This window comes from Molothrus aeneus, chromosome 1, assembly GCF_037042795.1.
Source record: "Molothrus aeneus isolate 106 chromosome 1, BPBGC_Maene_1.0, whole genome shotgun sequence".
NCBI classification, from domain to species: Eukaryota; Metazoa; Chordata; class Aves; order Passeriformes; family Icteridae; genus Molothrus; species Molothrus aeneus.
Window position 1 is genome coordinate 2,927,541 of NC_089646.1, and position 19,912 is coordinate 2,947,452.

A 19,912-nucleotide genomic window follows, 5' to 3' on the forward strand; every position below is an offset into this window, starting at 1 on the left:
TCAGTGCACACAAGGTGGGACAAGGCCTTTTTTCTTGGCTAGCAACAAAATGCAGGGCTGTTCTGCTGCCCACTTCTCCTGAAATGCAATAAGCATATCAGCTGATTTGTTGAAGTCAAAAGAAGCAAAATGTTCATTTGGAAATCTGCTGGCAGTGTAAAAGTTCAAATGAATACCTCACTAGTGCCAGCAGGAGAGCACATCTCTGAGAGTTAGTGCTTGGTGTCATCTGGAAGCACTGATTTACCACTTGATTCAGCTTTTGAAGGTCATCTTAAAGCTAAGAGAGCAACATTTAAGCTTTTTAAATATATCCTTAAATCCTGAGCCAGAGTTGCATGGTGAATTAATAAACAGGCACCAGAATAAAGCAGCATGACCAGGCAGCACACAAGCCCCAACACTAATATTACAAACTGGCATTTTTCCTGCAAAAATCCAAGCCATGAGTCAGGTGTAATGAAACCAGCAGGGCTCCAAGTTTGATGTGCAGCTGGGAGATTCCTCTTACTTCCAAAAGAAAAGAAATGCAGACAGACACAAAGAGAGCCAAAGCCCTGGGTCTGCTCCAGGTAACCCAAGCTCTGCACCACCAGGAACACCAACGCTGCAATTCCTCCCTGACAGCTCTATCAGTCACCAAACCCAAAGAGGTTGGGGGGAAAACAGGTAATCCACTTTCACTGGGGATGAACAGCTCAAGGCTGAGGAGGGGAGATTATGAAATGGGAGCAGCAACCTGTGCAGGGAGAGCAGAGAGAACAGTGCAGGGAGAGATCCTTCAGATGGAGTCAGAACAAAAAAAAACCAAACAAACAAACAAACCCACACTAAACCTAAAAAGATGAACAGCAAATGAGATTGAGAATGAATTGTCTTTGCTCTAAATCAACCCCATCAAATTACCATTCCTAAGTGGAAACCCACCCAACCTGAAACAGTGTCAGTTGTCTCACTCCACAGTAAATTCCACCTGAAATTAAAGCAATGGAACACGTTAAAACTCCATTTACATCATCACTTATCTCCTCACTGGAAGTATTCAGAAACCACAGTGCCAATCAAAATAACTCAGGGAGGAGTTGCAACAGCAACAGATTTATAGATATGCCCTATCAGGTCTCTGAAGTTAGAACAGAGCCTCTCTTCTGAAACTGTGGTGAAAACAAAACGCTAAAAGGGTTTCAGTTGCATCTGAATGAGGCTGAAATTTGGAATCTCTGAGATATAAGCTCTTAATTCAAAGGTTTTCAGAGAAACATTGAAGCAGAAAATGAAAGTGAAAGCCTAATGAAGCCATCACATACATTCATTTTTCTAGAGACAAGTGGTAGCAAGATAAAGCACGGAGTATGTGTGAGACAACTAATATGCATTGATAAATGCTCGTTCAAAGAGATGGGTGAGCAAATCTCCACTCCCATCTTTACAGAGAGGGGGAAAACACAAGAGGGAACCAAGCTGCTGTTCAGCATTAAAACTCACAGCCTACTGCTTCTGAGCACCACACCTGTATAGGGAAAATATGAGTTAAAAGATGGATTTATTTTAATCATTGGGTTTTTGTTTTTTTTTTTTACAGGCCAGCTGGTGAGGTGTTCTGTGCTCCTATGATTGAATGCCCAGTTCTTCCTTTACATTCAGAAGACGCATTTTGAGCAGGACAAGGAAAGATTTAGCCCAGATGACCTCCTTAAGTTCCTCCCCAGTTCTAATTACTGCATCATTAAAAATACTTATAGGAGTAAATATCCAGTCTCCTCACAGCCTGCCCCGATTTTCCACAGTTCACAGAAGTGGCATAACAAACATGCAATAGAAAAGGTATAATACATCACCAGACAGCTTTTTACCTTCAGAGCAGCGTTTATCAGCCCTGCCGAACCTTTATATTCACGCGTGCAAATAAAAATCGGTCTCAAGGGGCAATGAGGAGCATCCAGCACCCCAGAAAACAGCCGAAGTTATTAAAAAGTAACTCAGAAATAACGCATCAATGGCCAAACTCGCTGCTAGCGGCTTGGGCCCATAATGCAGGCAAACCCGTGATTTAAAAGCCCCGAACACAGCCTTACCTGGCTCCCTGTTGATCTCTATCTCGAAGAAGCACTGGGGCCGGTCCTGCACCCCCATGGCCGCCCCTCGGCCTCGCCACCTGGACACAAAGCACAGAAGGAGCCCCCGCAGTCCCTCCCTCCGTCCGTCCCTCCCTCCTCACCCAGGGCTTCAATTACAGCGGGGCGGCTCCGCCTCAGCCCCGACCCCGGCGGCGGGGGAAACTCGCTCTGAGGGGAAGCGGTTCCTGCCGCGAACGCGCAGCCGGGCTCGGCGCCGTCAGCGCGGCCCATCCCCTCCTCCTCTTCCTCCTCCTCCCAGCCGCTTCCCAGCCCGCCCCATCGCTCCCTTCTCCCGGGGTTTTACCTGGCGGCTCCGGCGCTTTGTCCCCTCACGGCGCGGCCCCCTCAGCCCCCGCTGCCTCCCCGCCCCGCCGCCAGGCGGCGCCGCCGCCCCCGGCCGCCATTACCCGGCCGGCCTCAATGGCCGCGCCAGGCCACGCCCCCTGGCCGCCCTGCCCGCCGCGCTTTCCCGCCCTCTGCGTGAGGGGCCGGGGGGCGGTGCCGTGAGGGAAGGCGTGAGCGGTGTCCCCCGTGCCGCGTTTGAAATGATGAATGTTTAAATAATAATAATAATAATAATAATAGTGTGAAAAATAAATCCAGCTCTCAACTCATGCTTTGCTGGGGTGGGTGGGAAAGGGAGTGGCGCCATGAGGGAAGGGGGCTTCGCTCCCTGCTGGACATGGCGTGACCGAGCTTCTCCGCTGCCGCGTTTAAAACGATGAATGTTAAAAAAAATAAATTAAAAAATCCAACTCTTAACTCATGCTTTCCCTCCATGGGAAGTGTAATTGCCTGTAAGTGAGTTTGAATCTTGGAAATAGCGGCTCGATTCCCTCCGGTCTTTTCCCCTGTCTGTACAAATGGGAGTGGGAATTTGCTTGCCCACTTCTTTGAACGCTGCTCGGGTAGGAGGAAGGGGCTTTACAGAATACATAATGAGAATTAATAGCATCATAAATAACCTTTGCAGAATAAATATAGTGAATAAATAACAATAAATAACTTTTACAGAATAAATAACCCCCTATGGTGGGGGTATCTCGCTGTCCTGACCCCTCACCCTTAGGGCCGTGCTGAGGGACCCCCCCCTCCAGTTCCTTCACCCCATTTAATTTGACGTGTCTAAGAAAACCCTCCACGAAAGAAAAAATATTTTTGTGAGTATAAATAAGCCCTCAGAAGATTATGGATGGAAAATGATTGCTGCAATGAATTCCTGATTCCCCCTCAGGATGAGAACGTGGCTGCTGCCAGCCCGGGGTCATCCTGCCTCTTGCTCAGCCTCAGTCTTAAAAACTCCAAAAACTTTAAACCAAATACATTTTAATGATTGCGGCAGGCCATAGGTTATTTATTCTGCGTTGCGGATGTTGGACCATGCTGGAGCGTGGAAGCGGTAACGAGAAATTGAAGCGTCAAACTGTTGAGGAAGGAGTGTTAAAACTGTAAATCCTCAGCTCAACATATCCTTCAGGCAAAATTACTTCACACCAAGGATATCCAGAAGCTTAAACCACTTCAGTTTATTAATTTAATTTCTATAAATCCTCTTGTAGTACTTGTAGTAACTCCAGAAAGAAGTTTTGTTTCTTTCTAAGCAGGAAGGACATTTAGTCCTCAGCACTCAAAAAACAAATTATTTCCAATGTTTCCCAAAAGTTGTACAAACCAGAACTCTGCAGTAATTTTACCTGGCAGCAGTATCTGCAATTATGTCCTTGTCTGAGGAGAAATTCAGAGGTTTTAGATGAAAAAAAAACAAACCCTGCTGAGAATAAAGTAGCAAAGTAGCAATGCTGAAATCACAGGATGTTTTAGCAGTTGAGAATGCAGCAAAGTGGGATTGTTTTAGATGTAATTTATCTATAGTCTAATGGTGGCTGTCACGATAGTGTTTGAGGATCTCTTGAAGTTTTAACAGCCAGATTCTGTCATTCTTTATTAGGTCTAATAATACATGATTGTGCAAGTGGTCCCTCGGGAATCCTGTCACTGGAGTTGTCACGCTGGTTTGCTGGTCCTTTGGGGGGGGACACTTACAGGGTAAGCTGTCAAAAAATGAGAAAAAAAAAGTGACAAAAAAGGAGCAAGTCTGGTCCTCAATTATTTGTAGTAGAAGGGTGTTATTTGCCTCACTTTTCCACGGTAGCTGAGAAACAAAGTTACTGGGGGGTTGAGTTGCAGGAGGTCTGCAGGAATTCCTTGCCAGAATTAAAATTTGAAACCACATCTCCTTGATTTCCTTAATCTTCAAATAGATTCTTGATTCCCTTTCACCTGCAGTTTCTTGCTTTTCTGTCCTCATGAATGAACTAGCTAGAGGCAGGTGAGCAAATAGAGCAAATAAATAAGCAAAAAGTCTCAAAAAAGACATGGAAATGTGCTGCTTGCTCATGATGAAAATAGCAAAGATTGTGAGCAATAAAAAAAAAAAAGAAGCTGATTTCAAGCCCTGATTATTTTAATAAAAAAGCAAATTGGAAAGAAGTTCTGATCACTTGGGAGCTAAGCTCCTAAGATCATGTCTAGGACGGAGCTGATAAATATGCAGTTGGTGAAAGAAAGGGATACCAAAAAGAAGAGTTCCTGAAGCACATCTGAAGCTGATCTTTTGAAAGATGAAACACTGAGTTACAAATGAAGATTTTTTTCCCTCGTGTTCCTCTCTGGGAGCTGCTGCAGATGCTGCTCTGGTCACATCCTGTGTCCATTGAAAGCAGTGACAAAGTGCCCTTTGATGGCAGTGGCTCTGGGTGTAGGCTGTGTGAGGGGCATCACACTCAGCACAGTCATGAATAATTGCTTCTGTGTCATTCTAATTTTTGATAAGCCATAAGTTTGTGAAACACCCTCCTAAAATTTCCTGATTATTTATTTTCCAGTCCAAGACACGACTTCTGAGCACACCAAGATCCATGGATCCAACTTTCTCCTATCTCAAATTGACTTTAGAGATTTCTTGGTGGTACAATTCATGCCTAAGAATGCACATTGACAAATCTTGGCTGGAAGCTGCATTCTTGCCTGAGACAGAGCCCTCTTGATCTGGGAGGTTGCAAAGTAGGAGGCTGCAAAGCTACAGAGCCTGCAGGCACTTTGGGGTAAAACTGCTTGAACTGGGGCACACACTTTAACTTCCAAACAGTCTTTGATTGCCTTAATAGCTATTAGTCTCCATGTGGCCATGAAAGTTTGAACTAAGCAGCTTTTGTTTAGGTATTTGTAGAGGCTTTTCCTTATCTCTTTTTTTTTTTTGCAAATTCCATGGGTGGAACCTGAGACTGCAATGGGAAATGAGTTTTTTTTTCTGGGCCTAGTGCCTGAAAAACCTCTGCTCTACTCCTTGGTGCTGGGTATTTTCCTACCTTTCTTCAGGCCTTGAAACCCACATTTCATCCGAGCTGCTGCAGGGTGATCTCTACTTCCACAACTTTCCTGGTACCTACATGCTTATTTTCTCCCCTGCCTGCATTAGTATGAGTTCTCCCCAAATAATATTACAAAATTATGTCCATTTTGTTACTCAAGGAGGAGAAGGAATTGCCAGCAAAGCTTTTCATTATCTGGGTCATTTGGGTTCGGGGGCTGGTGCTCAGAATACTTTGGTGAGACAAATTCATGGCTGCTTGTTCAAAATCTCACTCTTCACTGTTCCATGCAGATTCTGCTCCAGGAGGGGGATGCAAAGTGTTGACACCAGGAAAAGAACTGACTCAGAGCTGTTCATGGGGGTCACTGAGGCTTTGAGCATTCAAAGATTAAAAAAGAGCTGGAAAATTCTACATTTAAGTGTTAAAAACTTGTTACTGAAGAACAGACGAGCACCTGGAGTGTTCCCTTCAGTCAGTCAGTCATGCCAAGCCATTTCTTTGGTATTTGTTACTAAAAGTAAATATTGCAGTCCAGAATAACTGAAAAGGGGCTTTAATTATGCCAAGCCTCAGTGCTGAGCACACTCGAAATTAAAAGTGAAAGGCTGGTAGGCAGTTTATCTGTTGAACAAACGGGAACAGCAAAAAGGGGCTTCATTAAAAAAATCCCCAGGTCAGCATTTGAGTTTAGAGAGCTAAAGGGGAGGAAATAGCACATCTCAAGCAAAGCTTTTATCCCAGGACATTTTCTGGGAAGGAGCATTGGTGTGGGGACACACTTGGACAGGGTACAGGGGTATCTGTGACCTCAGACATCCCAAGGCTGCCTGTGGTTCTCTTCACTCAGGCTTCCCTTTCCCCTGGGATTTCCTGTGAACCCACTTAGTACCTGAACCACTAACACACTTCCAGAAGGATTACTGAGCATCCCCCCATGCTGCCCTGAAGCTTCAGGAGTGTTTCCATCCCTGGCATGAGTAGGTGGCCCCATCTGCTATCCAGGCAGTAAACAGAATTTGTTAATGACTGCCCCAGCGTGATAGAAATATCAGCAACTCGTTAATCCATTATGTGTGAATTGCTTAATGGGGCAGGGAATATTCCTGTGCTTGTGGCTTCTTCAGGCCTTGAAATCCACATTTTATCCCAGCTGCTGCAGGGTGATCTCCACCTCCACGACCTTCCTGTCTAACTACATGCTTATTTGCTCTTCTGCCTGCATTAGTAGGAGCTCTTCCTAAATAATTTTACAAAAACAGCTCAATTTTTAAAATATTCTACTGGGTGTAGATAAAGGGGTTGATGATTTTACATCTCCTTAACTAATAAATGCCTGATGTGTGGGTCGGTGTCTTGAGAATGTCTCAAGATAACATTCAGCCAGATCCCAACCCCAAAGTGATTCTTTCTTTTTTTTTTTTCATTTTCTTCAGGGTGTTATAATTCAGAATTTTGAAAAAGAACTCCCACCCTGATGTCTTGCTAGCACTCAAAGCTATTCTTTATGCAAAGGCAGAAGTGTATTACCTCATGTCAGACACGATTTACCCACTCAGTAGCACTCAAACTAGGTCAAAAACAAGAGGTTGGTTTCTGCAGTGTATAATTAACCAGTGAATTTGGGAGATTGGGGAGGTTAATGATGCCATGTCTGGTTCTGCATGTGGAGTTCTTACGTGGAAAGCCAGTAAGTGGGACACGCTGCAGAACAGCAGCACAAGGGAGTTTTTACCCTTCCCAATAAAATTAGACTGTTTGTGTTACTGTGTTCTTGCCATCTCCCATCTGTCTCCCTGTGCCTCTTGTCTCTCCTATTAAATCCTGAGCTCTCAGAGTGGGTGACAACAGAGAGCTTTTGGTAGGGACTGTGACAACCTCTATCGGTCTGCTGACGGGAAAAGGGATAAGGCAATTTTGCCTAAAAGCCTGCTCTTGTTCAGAAGTGACACCAAGGCAGAGATTAGAAATAAAAAATGGTTACTGAGCAAGTAGAAAAAGAAAATTCATGTGTATTGCTGGAGGCAACCACACAACCCTGTAAGAGGCTGTGATATCCCCAGGATCACTCCGATTGGAACTAATATTTAATTAATACCTTTTTGAGGGGAACATGGCACGAGGATTCCTCTCCCCTAGATTTTTCCCTTTCTTTTTTTCCCCCTGAAGTTTAATTTACCTTTTTTGCTTTTGCATTATTAAAGAGGTGTAAATCCAGCTCGATATTCTCACCCAGCACCCTCTGAGAACACTCTGTTATGCAGCTTGAAACGCTTGGATCTGAGTCAGCTCAGGTGCTTCAGAGCTTGTTAGCTTTAGCTCAGACAGCTTCTGCAGCTCGCAGGAGGGATTGTTAATTAGCTGAGATGCAAATATAGGCAGAGATTCGGGGCCCTGCCTGTGCTGGGGACCATCAAAGCAGCTCTGCAGAGCGGCAGAGATTCATCACTTTGCTGTGCAGAGCCAGAAATGACTTCACCTAGTGCTGGTGGGACACCTTGTCACTGCTGTCCCAAACTTCTGCTCCAGGGGTGTGACATGTGGCACAGAGAGGCTGGAGCTGGCTCCAAGCAGAACCAGCTGAGCTCTGCATCGCTCTGAGACCCAAACTGGCCCTGGAACAAGTGCAGCTCCATTTGTATGCACTGCTGGTCCTGAACCATTAAATCACATGGAAACCACGCTGACTCCACACAAAGCCATGTCGGGGATGGATAAATCCATACAGCTGCCAGTGCTTTAAAAATAAAGGATTCAAGGCACAGCACGAAGGGAACTGGGTGAAATGTAGTGTCCCCTGTGAGCTGGGAGGTCAAACTAATTGATACAGTGCTTTGTTCTGGTGTTAAAGCAGTGAATCTGCAGCTGAGGCTCCAGAGCAGAGTGATAATAACAGCAAGAGCAGTGCCAGGAAGGAAAAGCTGAGCAGTTGGCAGAGCCATGGCTGCAGCGAGCTGGGGAATTCACAGAGGATCTGAGGATCTGAGTAGGCAAAAGGGAACAGCTCCCTACTCTTGAACCTGAGGAATGAACAGAGGATCCTGGTAACAAATGAGGGCACGGAAAAATTCAGGTCAGCAGGTCAAGGGAGGTGATTCTGCCCCTCTACTCTGTCTTCATGAGACCCCCACCTAGGGGTGCCCCGTCCAGCTCTGGAATCTTCAGTGCAAGACAGACTTGGATCTGTTGGAGCTGGTCCAGAGGAGGTCACAGAGATGCTCCAAGGGCTGGAACACCTCTTCTCTGGAGCCAGGCTGGGAGAGCTGGGGGTGTTCACCTGGAGAAGAGAAAGGTCTGGGGTGACCTCAGAGCCCTAAAGGGGCTCCAGGAGATCTGGAGAGGGAATTTGGAGAAGGGCCTGGAGTGACAGCAATAGGGGGAATGGCTTCAAACTGAGAGATGACAGGGTTAGGTGGGGTATTGGGAAGGAATTGTGCCCTGTGAGGGTGGGCAGGGCCTGGCACAGGGTGCCCAGAGCAGCTGTGGCTGCCCCTGGATCCCTGGAAGTGCCCAAGGCCAGGCTGGATGGGGCTTGGAGCAGCCTGGGATGGTGGAAGGTGTCCCTGCCATGGCAGGTGGGCTGGAAGATGATCTTTCAGGTCCATTCCTTCCCAAATAATTCTATGACCCTGTGCAGTTCTGGCTTGTGGGCACAGCAGGATGGATTCCTGCAGGGAGTCCCAGCAAAGTGGGCGGTTTCTGTCAGGGAATGAAGGATTGCCAGAAGTCCTGGATTGGCACAGTGCCTTCAGAGAACAGCAGTAATAAAACACTCAGTGCCTCTCTCTGGTAGCAGTGCTGGTAATACCCATCCAGATGAATATTGATGGCGATATAAATAAAGCTCTATGCAATTACAATCAGCTAAGGTTAGGAAGGTATTATTTTTCTGGCTTGAACAATTAAGTGCAGTGTGTGCACTTATGGATAGAGCAGGCTGGAAGAAGGGAAGGATTTATGTTGTCTTCTGAAACATTCAGCACTGGCCACTGTCAGAGACAGGAAACTGCATCGATCTGTTTGGGAATGACAATTTCTCTTTCCTGCAGCAGCAGCAAAATATCTGTGCAGGAGTTCAGTGCCTCACTTAATTTGATACTAAAAGATATCTTGGTGGACAGAGATTTATAAAACCCTGGCATGATGTAGTGAAAATCTTATTTATGCCTCTGCGTAGGAAGAGTTTGCCTTATGATAAGATAGGAGCTTAAAGTACAACCTGATTTAAACATGTAAATAAAATGTGAATTAGGAAGCAGCCAAACTCCAACCTGCTTGCTTCCAATGTATGCCAAAAATTCCCTCCCAGCATGAGAAATTAGGGTTGGCCATGTGAGAAATCACACAGAGGTTTCAAAAATCATAGACTAGTTTGAGTGGGAACAGACCTTTTAAAGATCATCTTTTGCAGGAGTCAGGTGGGTGAGGCATCCTGTACCTGCAGCTTGGATGTCCTGATCAAATCATGTGTTCTTGTCAGTCAAAGACAGATAAATGTTGCTTTTCTGATGGAGGATTATGGATCAGCTGGAAATAATTTCTGTTCCATTCTGCATCACCCTTTTAGATTTAGCCCTGGTGCTTGAATCTGCCAAGTATTTGTCCAGGGGATCTGCCTGGCCTTTGGGACAGTAATAATGAATAACTAAGCCTTTTACCATCACAGTAATAATGAAGTTTTAATGGTGAATTAAGGAACAGAATGAGGGAAAATCCAGCCATGAAGCTGTTTCTGTCTGTTGGTATCTAGCTAGACAGTCAGATGTGGAAGTGTTAGTGGATGTGGGTGAATGAAGGAGTGATAAAATCACACAATGTCTATAAACATAAATCAGGATCAATACAAGAGTGGCTGCACAGATTCAGCCTCAGCTTCTGAGGCAAGAAACAGCTGTAAACCTACATACAGGTTTGTATATAAACCCCCTGGAACTGGGGGTTCCCAGAGAAAAGGAGGCTCAGAGGCGTTTTGATCTCTACAATTCCCTGATGGGAGGGTGCAGTCAGCTGGGGGTTGGTCCCTTCTCCCAGGGAACAATGACAGAATGAGAGGAAATGGCCTCAGGTTGCACCAGGGGAAGCTTAGATTGGATATTAGGGAAAATTTCTTCATGGGAAGGGTGGTCAGGCATTGGAACAGGATGCCCAGGGAAGTGAGAGAGTCACCATTCCTGAAAGGATTTAAAAGATGTGTAGATGTAGCACTTAGAGATATGGTTTAGTGGTAGCTTTGGCAGTGTTAATGGTTCATTTTGATTTTAGAAGACCTTAGCAACCTAAACAGTTTTGTGATTCCATTCTGTGTCTCTTTTTGCCTAAGCTTTTAGATCCTGGCTACACTAGAAAATGTTTCAAATGCTGGCCACTTCAGTGCTACTGACCAACATCTGCAGAGCTGAGCAAACTGAAACCCACAGAACAGAAAAAGGTTTTGAGTGTCATTTCTGACCCAAACACTGGATGCACCTGGGTCTAGTTAGAACATATGAGCCAAGGAAAATAACTGGGAAACTTCTTCAAAGGGTATTCAATCACATCTCCATGGCCACGTTTTCTCCTGCATCCCTGCTGGCACTGACAAGTAAGGTGTGGCTGAATCAAATCCTTCTGGTGCTATAAATGTGAATAATGTGTCCTTTAATTCTGAGGGGAAAGCAATTTATTTCTTGAAGTAAAACTGTGTCTCCACCTTAATTTTCTTCCTGTTTTCCTGCCAGAGCACCACATCAATCATTTTCCTTCTCTAAAGTCAACCTCAGCCACTGACTTGTCTCAAACAATTGTAGGATGAACGTGCTGTCAGAACCACCTTCTGCTGCTTGGCCTGACTGAGCTGCCACTGACCCCTGGCAGGAACTCACCCTCTCTACACCTTTTATTTGCTGTTCTACTTACAGGGAAATGAAGGAGAAAACCATAAAAATAACGAGCATGTAAACAACTCTGCCGGGGAGCAAACAGCTCTGAGGATGAGCCGTGAAAAATCACACAGAGCAGAGAAAGCCTCCCGAGATAAATGAGATCAACAGGACTATTTAGGGCAGCCAGACAGTAATTGCAGCATTTGCAAAAGTCAGCATGAATATGCCACATTATTCCCAGCAAACATCATGTTTGAGGGACATAGCTCATCTTCTGTTCCTGAGGCCGGTGATTTTCTTTTGGTTTGTTCTCTCCCTAATGGGGCAGAATTTCTGAGTAATTTTCCTGGTGCTTTGGTGTCTCCCTTGCAGTTTTATGGGCTGTTACCAGCACTGGTGGTACTGATGTGTGAAAACTGAGACAAGTTAATTTGGATTAAATGTAACTGGAATGTTGTAGTGCCACGGTTGGATGAGCTTTGTCCTAGAAGGGAGATTTCAGGGAGAAACAATATTTGTGAGCAAAGGCATCATTTGCTGAGAGCAGTGAAATGTGGGCTCTTGGGAGGAAAATTGAGAAAACAACATTGAAACCACCTGTAAGGCTGAGCCTGCCTCCCTGACTTCTGGGATTTGTGTAAATGTGAGCACACTGTCATTTTCTACATCCTTCCCTGCTTAATACCCACCAAATATTTATTCTGCAGGCTGCAAGGGTATTGTATTTGCAGGGAGATGCCCTGATGAAGGCAGGAATGATGTATCTGACTCCACGTTCTCAGAAGGCTAATTTATATTTTTATAATAATATATTATATTAAAGAATACTATACTAACTATACTAAAGAATACAGAAAAGCTACTTAATGCTAAAAAGATAATAATGAATAATATTAATAATAATAATAATTGGCCCCAATTGGCCAATGAGTCAAAACAACTCACAGCAGAATCCAATGAAACAATCACCTGTGGGTAAACAATCTCCAAACACATTCCAAAGGAACAAAACACAGAAGAAGCAAATTAGGTAATTATTGTTTTCCTTTTCTCTGAGGCTTCTCAGCTTCCCAGGAGAAAAATCCTGGGTGAAGGGATTTTTTCAGAGAATGTGAATGCCACACAAGGGATGTGTGGGCATTGCTCAGGAGGTAGCTCTGGATCAGGCTGCAATGAGGTCTTAAAGGATGTGGCAGCAAGATGGGAAAGTTTCTGGCCCTGGCACGGGTTGTCCATGGAAGCTGTGGCTGCTCCACCCTTGAAAGTGTCCCAGGCCAGCTTGGAAGGACTTGGAGCAGCCTGGGGTAGTGGGAGGTGTCCCTGCCATGGCACAGTCTCTGTGATATCTGGGTATTCTGGTATCTCAGATACATCACCTCCAGATGCTCATCCCCTGAGTCTAACCCCAAAGGATCATAAACCCAAATGAAAGCCACTAAGATTTTTAAAGCAAAGATAGCTGGAGTGCTTTTTAAAAAATGCTTGCAGGGATTCATATTTTTGCTCTACTTTCCTGTTATAATATTTACAAAGTACCTTTGCTCTGGAAAGGATTTTCCTCGGTTTTTCATTATCCCAGAATTTTGAACCTCATATTTTACAAATTGTAGTAAAACACTTCCCTGAAAGTGTTCAAAAAATGGGTGGATGTGGCACTTGGGGACATGGTTTGGTGGTGAACGTGGCAGTGCTGAGTTAATGGTAGGAATTGATGACCTTAGGGATCTTTCCCATGAAAATGATTCAGTGAATCCATGAGACATCTCAAAGGTTGCATCCCCGTGGACAGGGATGTGAAGCAGGGGTGGAAGGAGCAGTAACCCCACTGTTCCTCTCTCTTTGGATGAGCAGGGTGTGCTGCACCACTACTGTCACTCACTGCAGGTGCCACAGTTCCTCCTCCTGTGTGAATCCTTCATCAGGATTCACAAACAACAGCATTTTAGGGGGCTCTGAGCTCCTCCTGGCTGCTGCTGCCAGGCCTTAATTCCCCCTCTAATTATCCCTGGCCACTTTTGATAAGCTTTTTTTTAAAAAATTTGCAGCTCTCCATTGCTGTGCATTCAGCATGAAGGTGCTCCAGCAGGGTGTGTTTGGGTGGTGGATGATGTTGTTACTCTAAATCACTAATTCTAAGAATCCCCAGGGGGAAGAAAAGGTTCTTTGAACATTATAAAACTGCATATTTGCCTACTGCTAATTAGTCAAACATAACCTGCAGTCTGAATCTTCTTGGAGACTGGGAAGAAGAAAAATACCCTGAGAGCAGGGGAAGGGTTAAGAAGGGAAACTCAGGCTGTGAAATTGAAATATTCCTTCTGGCTCAGAGAAAGCAAGAGCACTCATCAAGCACAGAGGCTCTTTATCTGGTGTCTGACAGTGCCACAGGGGACAGGAGATGCTGCAAACCAAGGTTGTTCCTTCCTCTCTGAAGTGCTGCATTCCTACATGCTGGCACTGAGGGGAAGCTGGACCTCCAGCTCAGCCAGACTGGCCAGTGACACAGGTCAGGCAAAAAAAAATAAGAAACAAAGCTGGAAAAGGCAGAAGTATCAGCACCCAAGTCCTCAGATAGTGAGAGCTAAAAGGGATGAGGAAATGGTCCTGTCTGACCTCATTTGGGATTGGATTTTTCCCCAAGTATTTCTCCATATAGTCTCTAACTTGGCATGTAAGAGGGGCAAGTAAAAGTCAGCAACCTGTGGATGGCAGGTACATTGAAATTCTCCCTTTTTGAGTTGGGAATCAGAGGAGAAAATAGACAGTATTTAGGATCAAATCTTACAAAGAATTGAGTACATACCCACCCCAAGGGCTTCATGGACACCTACAAACCAGTGAAGGTGGTCAAACACTGGTGTGGACACTTTTCTGTGGCTGTACTGTGCAGATGTTGGCATCACTTTGGGATGCTGTTGGCATCTCCTGACTGAGGCTCAGCAGCATCTCCTGACTGACTCATGGACCAGCAGCAGGAAGGAGCCAGCCTGTCCTGTGGGGAGAGCAGGAGCACAGTTCAGCTGCATCAACAGGAGCCCTGCTCTCAGGTCAGAGGATGAACCCTGACCTTTATTTACAGGTAGAGATAAGTTCAATTAGCTTATTTGTGGGGCAAAAAAATGGCTGAGCTTTAAACCATGTCCTGTCTGTGCTTTCAGCTGCCACAGCACCTCCTGAGGAGGAGGAGCAGCAGCAGCAATGATGGAAGAACTGTCTTAACATTTATTCTGAATGTCCTGTTAGTTCCCAACACCTAAGCTCTCCGGTATGAAGCAGTTGACAATTTTTAAAGTCTGAAGGTGCTGTGGATTACAGGGGGAAATGGAACAGAGAGAGGGAGGCTCTGTTTTAAGGAACACAAAGCTGCAAACAGCTCCCTCACAGTCCTAGACAGCTGGAGAGGCTCCCAGCCTGTGTCTGGTCTTAAATGTTAATGCAGCATGACAGGAGGATGTACAGGGAGAGAGGAGACCTCCTCAGGGCCATGCATGCACCAGTGAGCTCTGCAGCCTCCTCTCTTCCCTGGGGTTGTGGCTGCCTGTGCTGGGGGAGCTCTGACAAAGTTCTGCCGTGGCTTTGGGTCCTTCTGCTGAGCTGTGAGTGTGTGGGAGGACCTGTCTGGGGTCTCTTTGCTGTATTCCAGGAGCTGCACTGAAGCTCATTCCCTTGCCTGAGGGATGCTGAGGTCTCTGTGTGCCCTTCCTTGTGCCTTGCTGATCCTCACCTGCTCCTGGCTTTCTGCACCTGCCTCATGCTCTGGATTTGTCTGGCATCTGCTGGACTCTTGGCCACTGTCACTGGACCTGCTGTGCTCCCCTTGCCAGGTGCTGTGGCAGGCTCTCAGGAGTTGTCACCTGCATTTCTGTTCCCCTCCAGGTCACTGCCCCACCTGAGTGCCCTGGCTCTGTCCTGCACTCTCAGGATTAGGTCCAATCCTCTGCCTTGCACACAGGATTGTCCCTTTCATTCTCAGCCACAGTCCCAGATGGATGAAGTGACTGCCAACATCTTTTATGGAATCACAGAGTGGTCTGAGCTGGAAGGGATCATCCAGCCCCACCCCTGCCATGGCAGGGACACCTTCCACCATCCCAGGCTACTCCAAGCCCCATCCAACCTGGCCTTGGACACTTCCAGGGGTCCAGGGCAGGCACAGCTGCTCTGAGCACCCCATGCCAGGGCCTCAGCACCCTCAGAGCCAAGAATTCCTTCCCAATATCCCATCTCACCCTGCCCTCTGGCAGTGGGAAGCCCCCTTGTTCTATCACTCCAGGCTCTTGTCCCAAGTCCTTCTCCAGCTCCCTTGGAGCCCCTTTAGCTACTGGAAATTGCTCTAAGGTCTCCCTGGAGCCTTCTGTTCTCCAAGTCTCTCAGCCTGGCTCCAGATCAGAAGTGCAGCAGCCTTCAGAACGTCTTTGTGGTCCTTTTAGAGGGGACAGCAGGGGACAGAAGCCTTAACATGACACTGCATTGAAGGGGACAGAAGCCCTGGCACATCACTGCCCTGCTGGCTGCCCTGTTGGTGTGATCCCAGCACAGCAGAGCCTGTTGGGAGCATCTGCAGAGCTTTGCACCCCAAACTGGTGGCCCCTGGACACCTTGAGGTGAATGTGGCCTCTGAGGGACGATATCTGTGCACCAAGCATGTCACACCTGCTCCTCCAAAGTGGCACCTTTGTAACGTTGTGGGCGTAGCATTCACATTCTCTGGAAAAATCCCTTTGCTCGGGATTTTTCTCCTGGGAAGCTGAGAAGCCTCAAAAAAAAAAAAAAAAAAAAGAAAACAATTTGCTTCTCCTCTGTTTTGCTTGTGTAAAATGTGTTTGGAGATGTTTACCCACAGGTGATTGTTTCATTGGATTCTGCTGTGAGTTGTTGTCACTCTTTGGCCAATCAGGGCCAAACTGTGTCGAGACTCTGGAAAGAGTCACAAGTTTTCATTATTATCTTTTTGGCATTTAGTAAATATCCTTTCTGTATTACTTAGTTTAATATAGTGTTCTTTAATATAATATAGTATCATAAAGTAATAAATTAGCCCTTCTAAAAACATAAAGTCAAATTCATCATTCCTGCCCCCATTGAGACATTCCCAATACAATAAATGGGGACAAGCAGTGCTGGGAAAGGAGGTGACTGTCACAGCCCTGCGTGCACCAACAGGTTCTGCAGCCTCTTCCCTGCCCCTCCCAGGCCTTTGGCTGCAGGTGCTCAGGGTCAGCCCTGGTGCAGGGCAGCTGAAACGTTGGATCAGGCTGCGGTGGAAACCTGAGAATTCCTGCCTGGAGTTTTTCCCATGTACCTGCAGCCCTGGGCTTGAGGGCTCTGTTTCAGCACCGTGCCCCTGGTCCTTGCCTGAGCTGGGGTGCAGATCTGGCTCTGCCTGGCCTGCCGTGCCAAGCAGCTCTTCCTGGCAGAGGGAAGGAGGAAGTAATATAATAAAATCAAAGCTAATCCCCATTCTGGTCACTTAAGTATCACAATGGTGGGATTCTTTGCCAGTATAAATGTGGAATTGATTATTAATTCCCTTTCCAGAGGCATCGTGCCCTCTAGTCCCCATTTCACACGGACTGCAAATGGACACAGAATGAAACCTCAGTGATGGGGCTGCATTTAGCAGACAGAAAGCACATCTGGTTTATTGCTTATGCTGTTCAGGCTTTTAAAAGTCAAAAGTACTCAGGGCTCCCTGCTGATAAAAATATTCCGAGCTGCTGCTTGACTCCAGGGTGAACGTAACGTGAAACCTCCTCAAAGCTTAGAACACTCTCGCCTCCTCCTGAACTGCTCCTTTGGTTGCACCGCCTGCCCCGGGGCTCCGTGACAGAGCTCACACGGAGGGGTGGGTGAATCTCCTCTTTTTCCTGCCTTCATTCTCTGATCTGCCCTCACCAAAACAACCGTGGCAGAGCGGGACAGGGATGAGCAGCAGGGTGTCAGAAGACTTCAAGCAGTTGTGTCAGTTTTAGCACCTGTAAAACCTGGGCAGAGAGTGAAAAGCTGCTGGGAGCTGCCTCGAGGATGCGGCTCCTTTCTTTGTCCTTGGAGCCGGGGAGTGGAAGAGGAAATCCAGAGGCTCTGGGTTTGCTCAGCGTTCATGGCACAGGGACAGCAGCAGCAATAGAAATTATCAGTATGTAAGCCATGATAACATGGCAAAGATAGAACTCAGAGTAAATTCATCATTGAAAAAAAAACCAACAAAAAACAACAAACACAGAAAAGAAGGTCAGTGTGGATTTGCATATTTCAATATTAATACAGGGGAAGAAGAGATGTTTCTTCATGCTGTGGGCAGCTGAATCTTAGAGCTCCTTGCCAGAGGTTGTGGATGGAGAAAGCTTTCCTGGCTTAAAAAGGAAATTAAGGCAGGACTTTAGAGAGTCCTGCTGAGGATTACCAAGTAGAAAAACCACATAAGGTTCACAGAATTCTCTGGGATGAAAGTAGTTGGAAGCTCTGGCTCATGTGGGAAATATCATTTATCCTTTCTTTGACATGTGCTTCTAGATACTTTTGAAAACTACTTACACATTCCATCTGAATCAGTATCCCTGTCCCTTTTAATATATTAACAAGAAACCATTAACATGAATATTAAAAAGCAGAATAATTATTCAATGATTCTTTCCATATGAAGTATAAAACAAACCCTATATCCTGAGCACATTTAAACAAGCCAAAGTGACATTTAAAGGCATGGATGCATTCAGTCAGACAAATAAACCTCCCACATGCTTATCAAATGCTCACAAGATTGAGGATTTGGATTACAAGTTATGACATGTTCTTCTGCAATAATGTACAGCAAATAAAAGGATTTACCTCCTGCTACAGTATCGAATCAGTTGTTCTAGAGGTTAATCCAAATTCTTAGGAAATGGAAATTTAAGGCTTTATTTCCTAAGTTACTCCATCGTGGATGTTTAGGGAAGGAATGAAATGAGCATTATGATGTGATTTGGAGACTGTCATTACTGTGTGAATGCAGAGCTCAGCCAGGGTCTTACACTGATGTGCTGGTGACACAAAATGTTTAATGACATCTCTCGTGACATGCTGTCACCCTTCTGACAGTGTGAGACAGAAATGTGGCTGCTACAGGAGGTGCTGAGCTACCTGGTCCTGCCAGCCACGGGCAGAGGAGTGTCATGATCCCCTGCTGTGGGTGAGACAACAAACCTGCACCCAGAAAGTGACTGATGCCTCCTCCAGCAGCTTTTCATGGAGGCTCTGGTTCCTGGACAGGTGTAAAGTGGAGCGTGCTGAGGTTTTCATCTTACACTCCTCCCCCACTTTGCAATGTTTTGGGTTCACTGTTTGCATATCTAAGGTGCCAGAATCCCAGAATGGTTTGGGTTGGAAGGGACACTAAAGCTCATCCCATTCTACCCCTGCCATGGCAGGGACACCTTCCACTATCACAGGGTGCTCCAAGCCCCATCCAGCCTGGCCTTGGACACTCAAAGGGATCCAGGGGCAGCCATAGCTGCTCTGGGAAAGCTGTGCCAGGGCCTCAGCACCCTCACAGCTGAGAATTCCATGCCAATATCCCATCTAAACCTTGAGATTCACAGCAGTGGTTTCACTCCATTACTCAGACATGCACAAGGTGAATTCACATAACCTTTTTTTTTATAAATAAGCATTTGTGAAAGGCATAGAGCCTGTCAGAGCCTTGCCTGTCAGACCAGGGTGTACCTTTCCTTTCAGGCAGAGCTGTGTGCTATCACTTGAGTAATTCACAATTATTTACCTTGGAACCAGCACGGTGGCCTTTTAAACCCAGGATTAGTGTCCAGCCCTCCTGCTCACTCAGGAAGTAGTGGTGAAGACATTTGAGCTCTAACAAGCCATTTTGTCTATTTTAACACAACCACCAAATGCCAACTTGATTTCATCCAGAGAGCTGTCAAGGCTTTTGCATGTCAGTGTGTTCTCTTCTAGTTTAATTTAAAATTTTAGGGAAAGTTCCAGTATTTGACATGCCTTGTTCTTTCCCAGTCATGGCTAGGATCATTAAATCCTAAAAAAATCCCAAAGGCAAGCAATCTAATAAAGCAGTCTTTTGTTCTGAGGCTGGCAGGATAATTCAAACAGGAGGTCAGTCAAAAAATCACATTTTCTTGAGTGCCTTGGGGAGCTGAGTAGATGAGTGCCCTGCCTCTTTCTAACCCCCATGCCATGGCAAGAAGAAGTGAATTTGCATTTAATACAGCCTAAAAACCCATTCAGCGAAATAACTGCAAGGTATTTTCACAGCAAGGCCCTGCTCATGCTGGCTGGCACTTCCCCAGCTCCCTGAGGATTTAGGGAATAATGCCTGAGTTTGTGTGGCCCCCTTGCCTGGGCTGCCTGACCCTGCATGTGCCATTCCTAAAGTGTGCTGACCCCACTCCACGGCACCCTGAGGAAGGAAACCTTCAAATATATCCATATTTTATATGCACAAACCATGCTGCCATTTCAGAATGTGCCCTGGGTTTGGTTGTTTTGTGGGTTGTTTGTTTGTTTGTTTGTTTTTAGTGCTTAACACAGAAAGATTCTCCCAACACTCCTC

General features: G+C 45.9%; 1 protein-coding gene across 2 annotated transcripts in view; it reads right to left on the reverse strand.

The window, feature by feature from the left end:
- Window positions 1-2,438, reverse strand: part of NKTR (natural killer cell triggering receptor) — a 39,691-nt gene extending 37,253 nt beyond the window's left edge. For both annotated transcript variants that reach the window (XM_066550503.1, XM_066550495.1), the window contains exons 1-2: window positions 2,422-2,438; window positions 2,076-2,155 (exon numbers count right to left, since the gene is read on the reverse strand). In XM_066550503.1, coding sequence (XP_066406600.1) covers window positions 2,076-2,133 — 58 coding nt within the window. In that variant the 5' untranslated portion in view covers window positions 2,134-2,155; window positions 2,422-2,438. The remainder of the gene's footprint in view (window positions 1-2,075; window positions 2,156-2,421) is intronic.
- Between the last annotated feature and the right edge of the window lie 17,474 nt (window positions 2,439-19,912).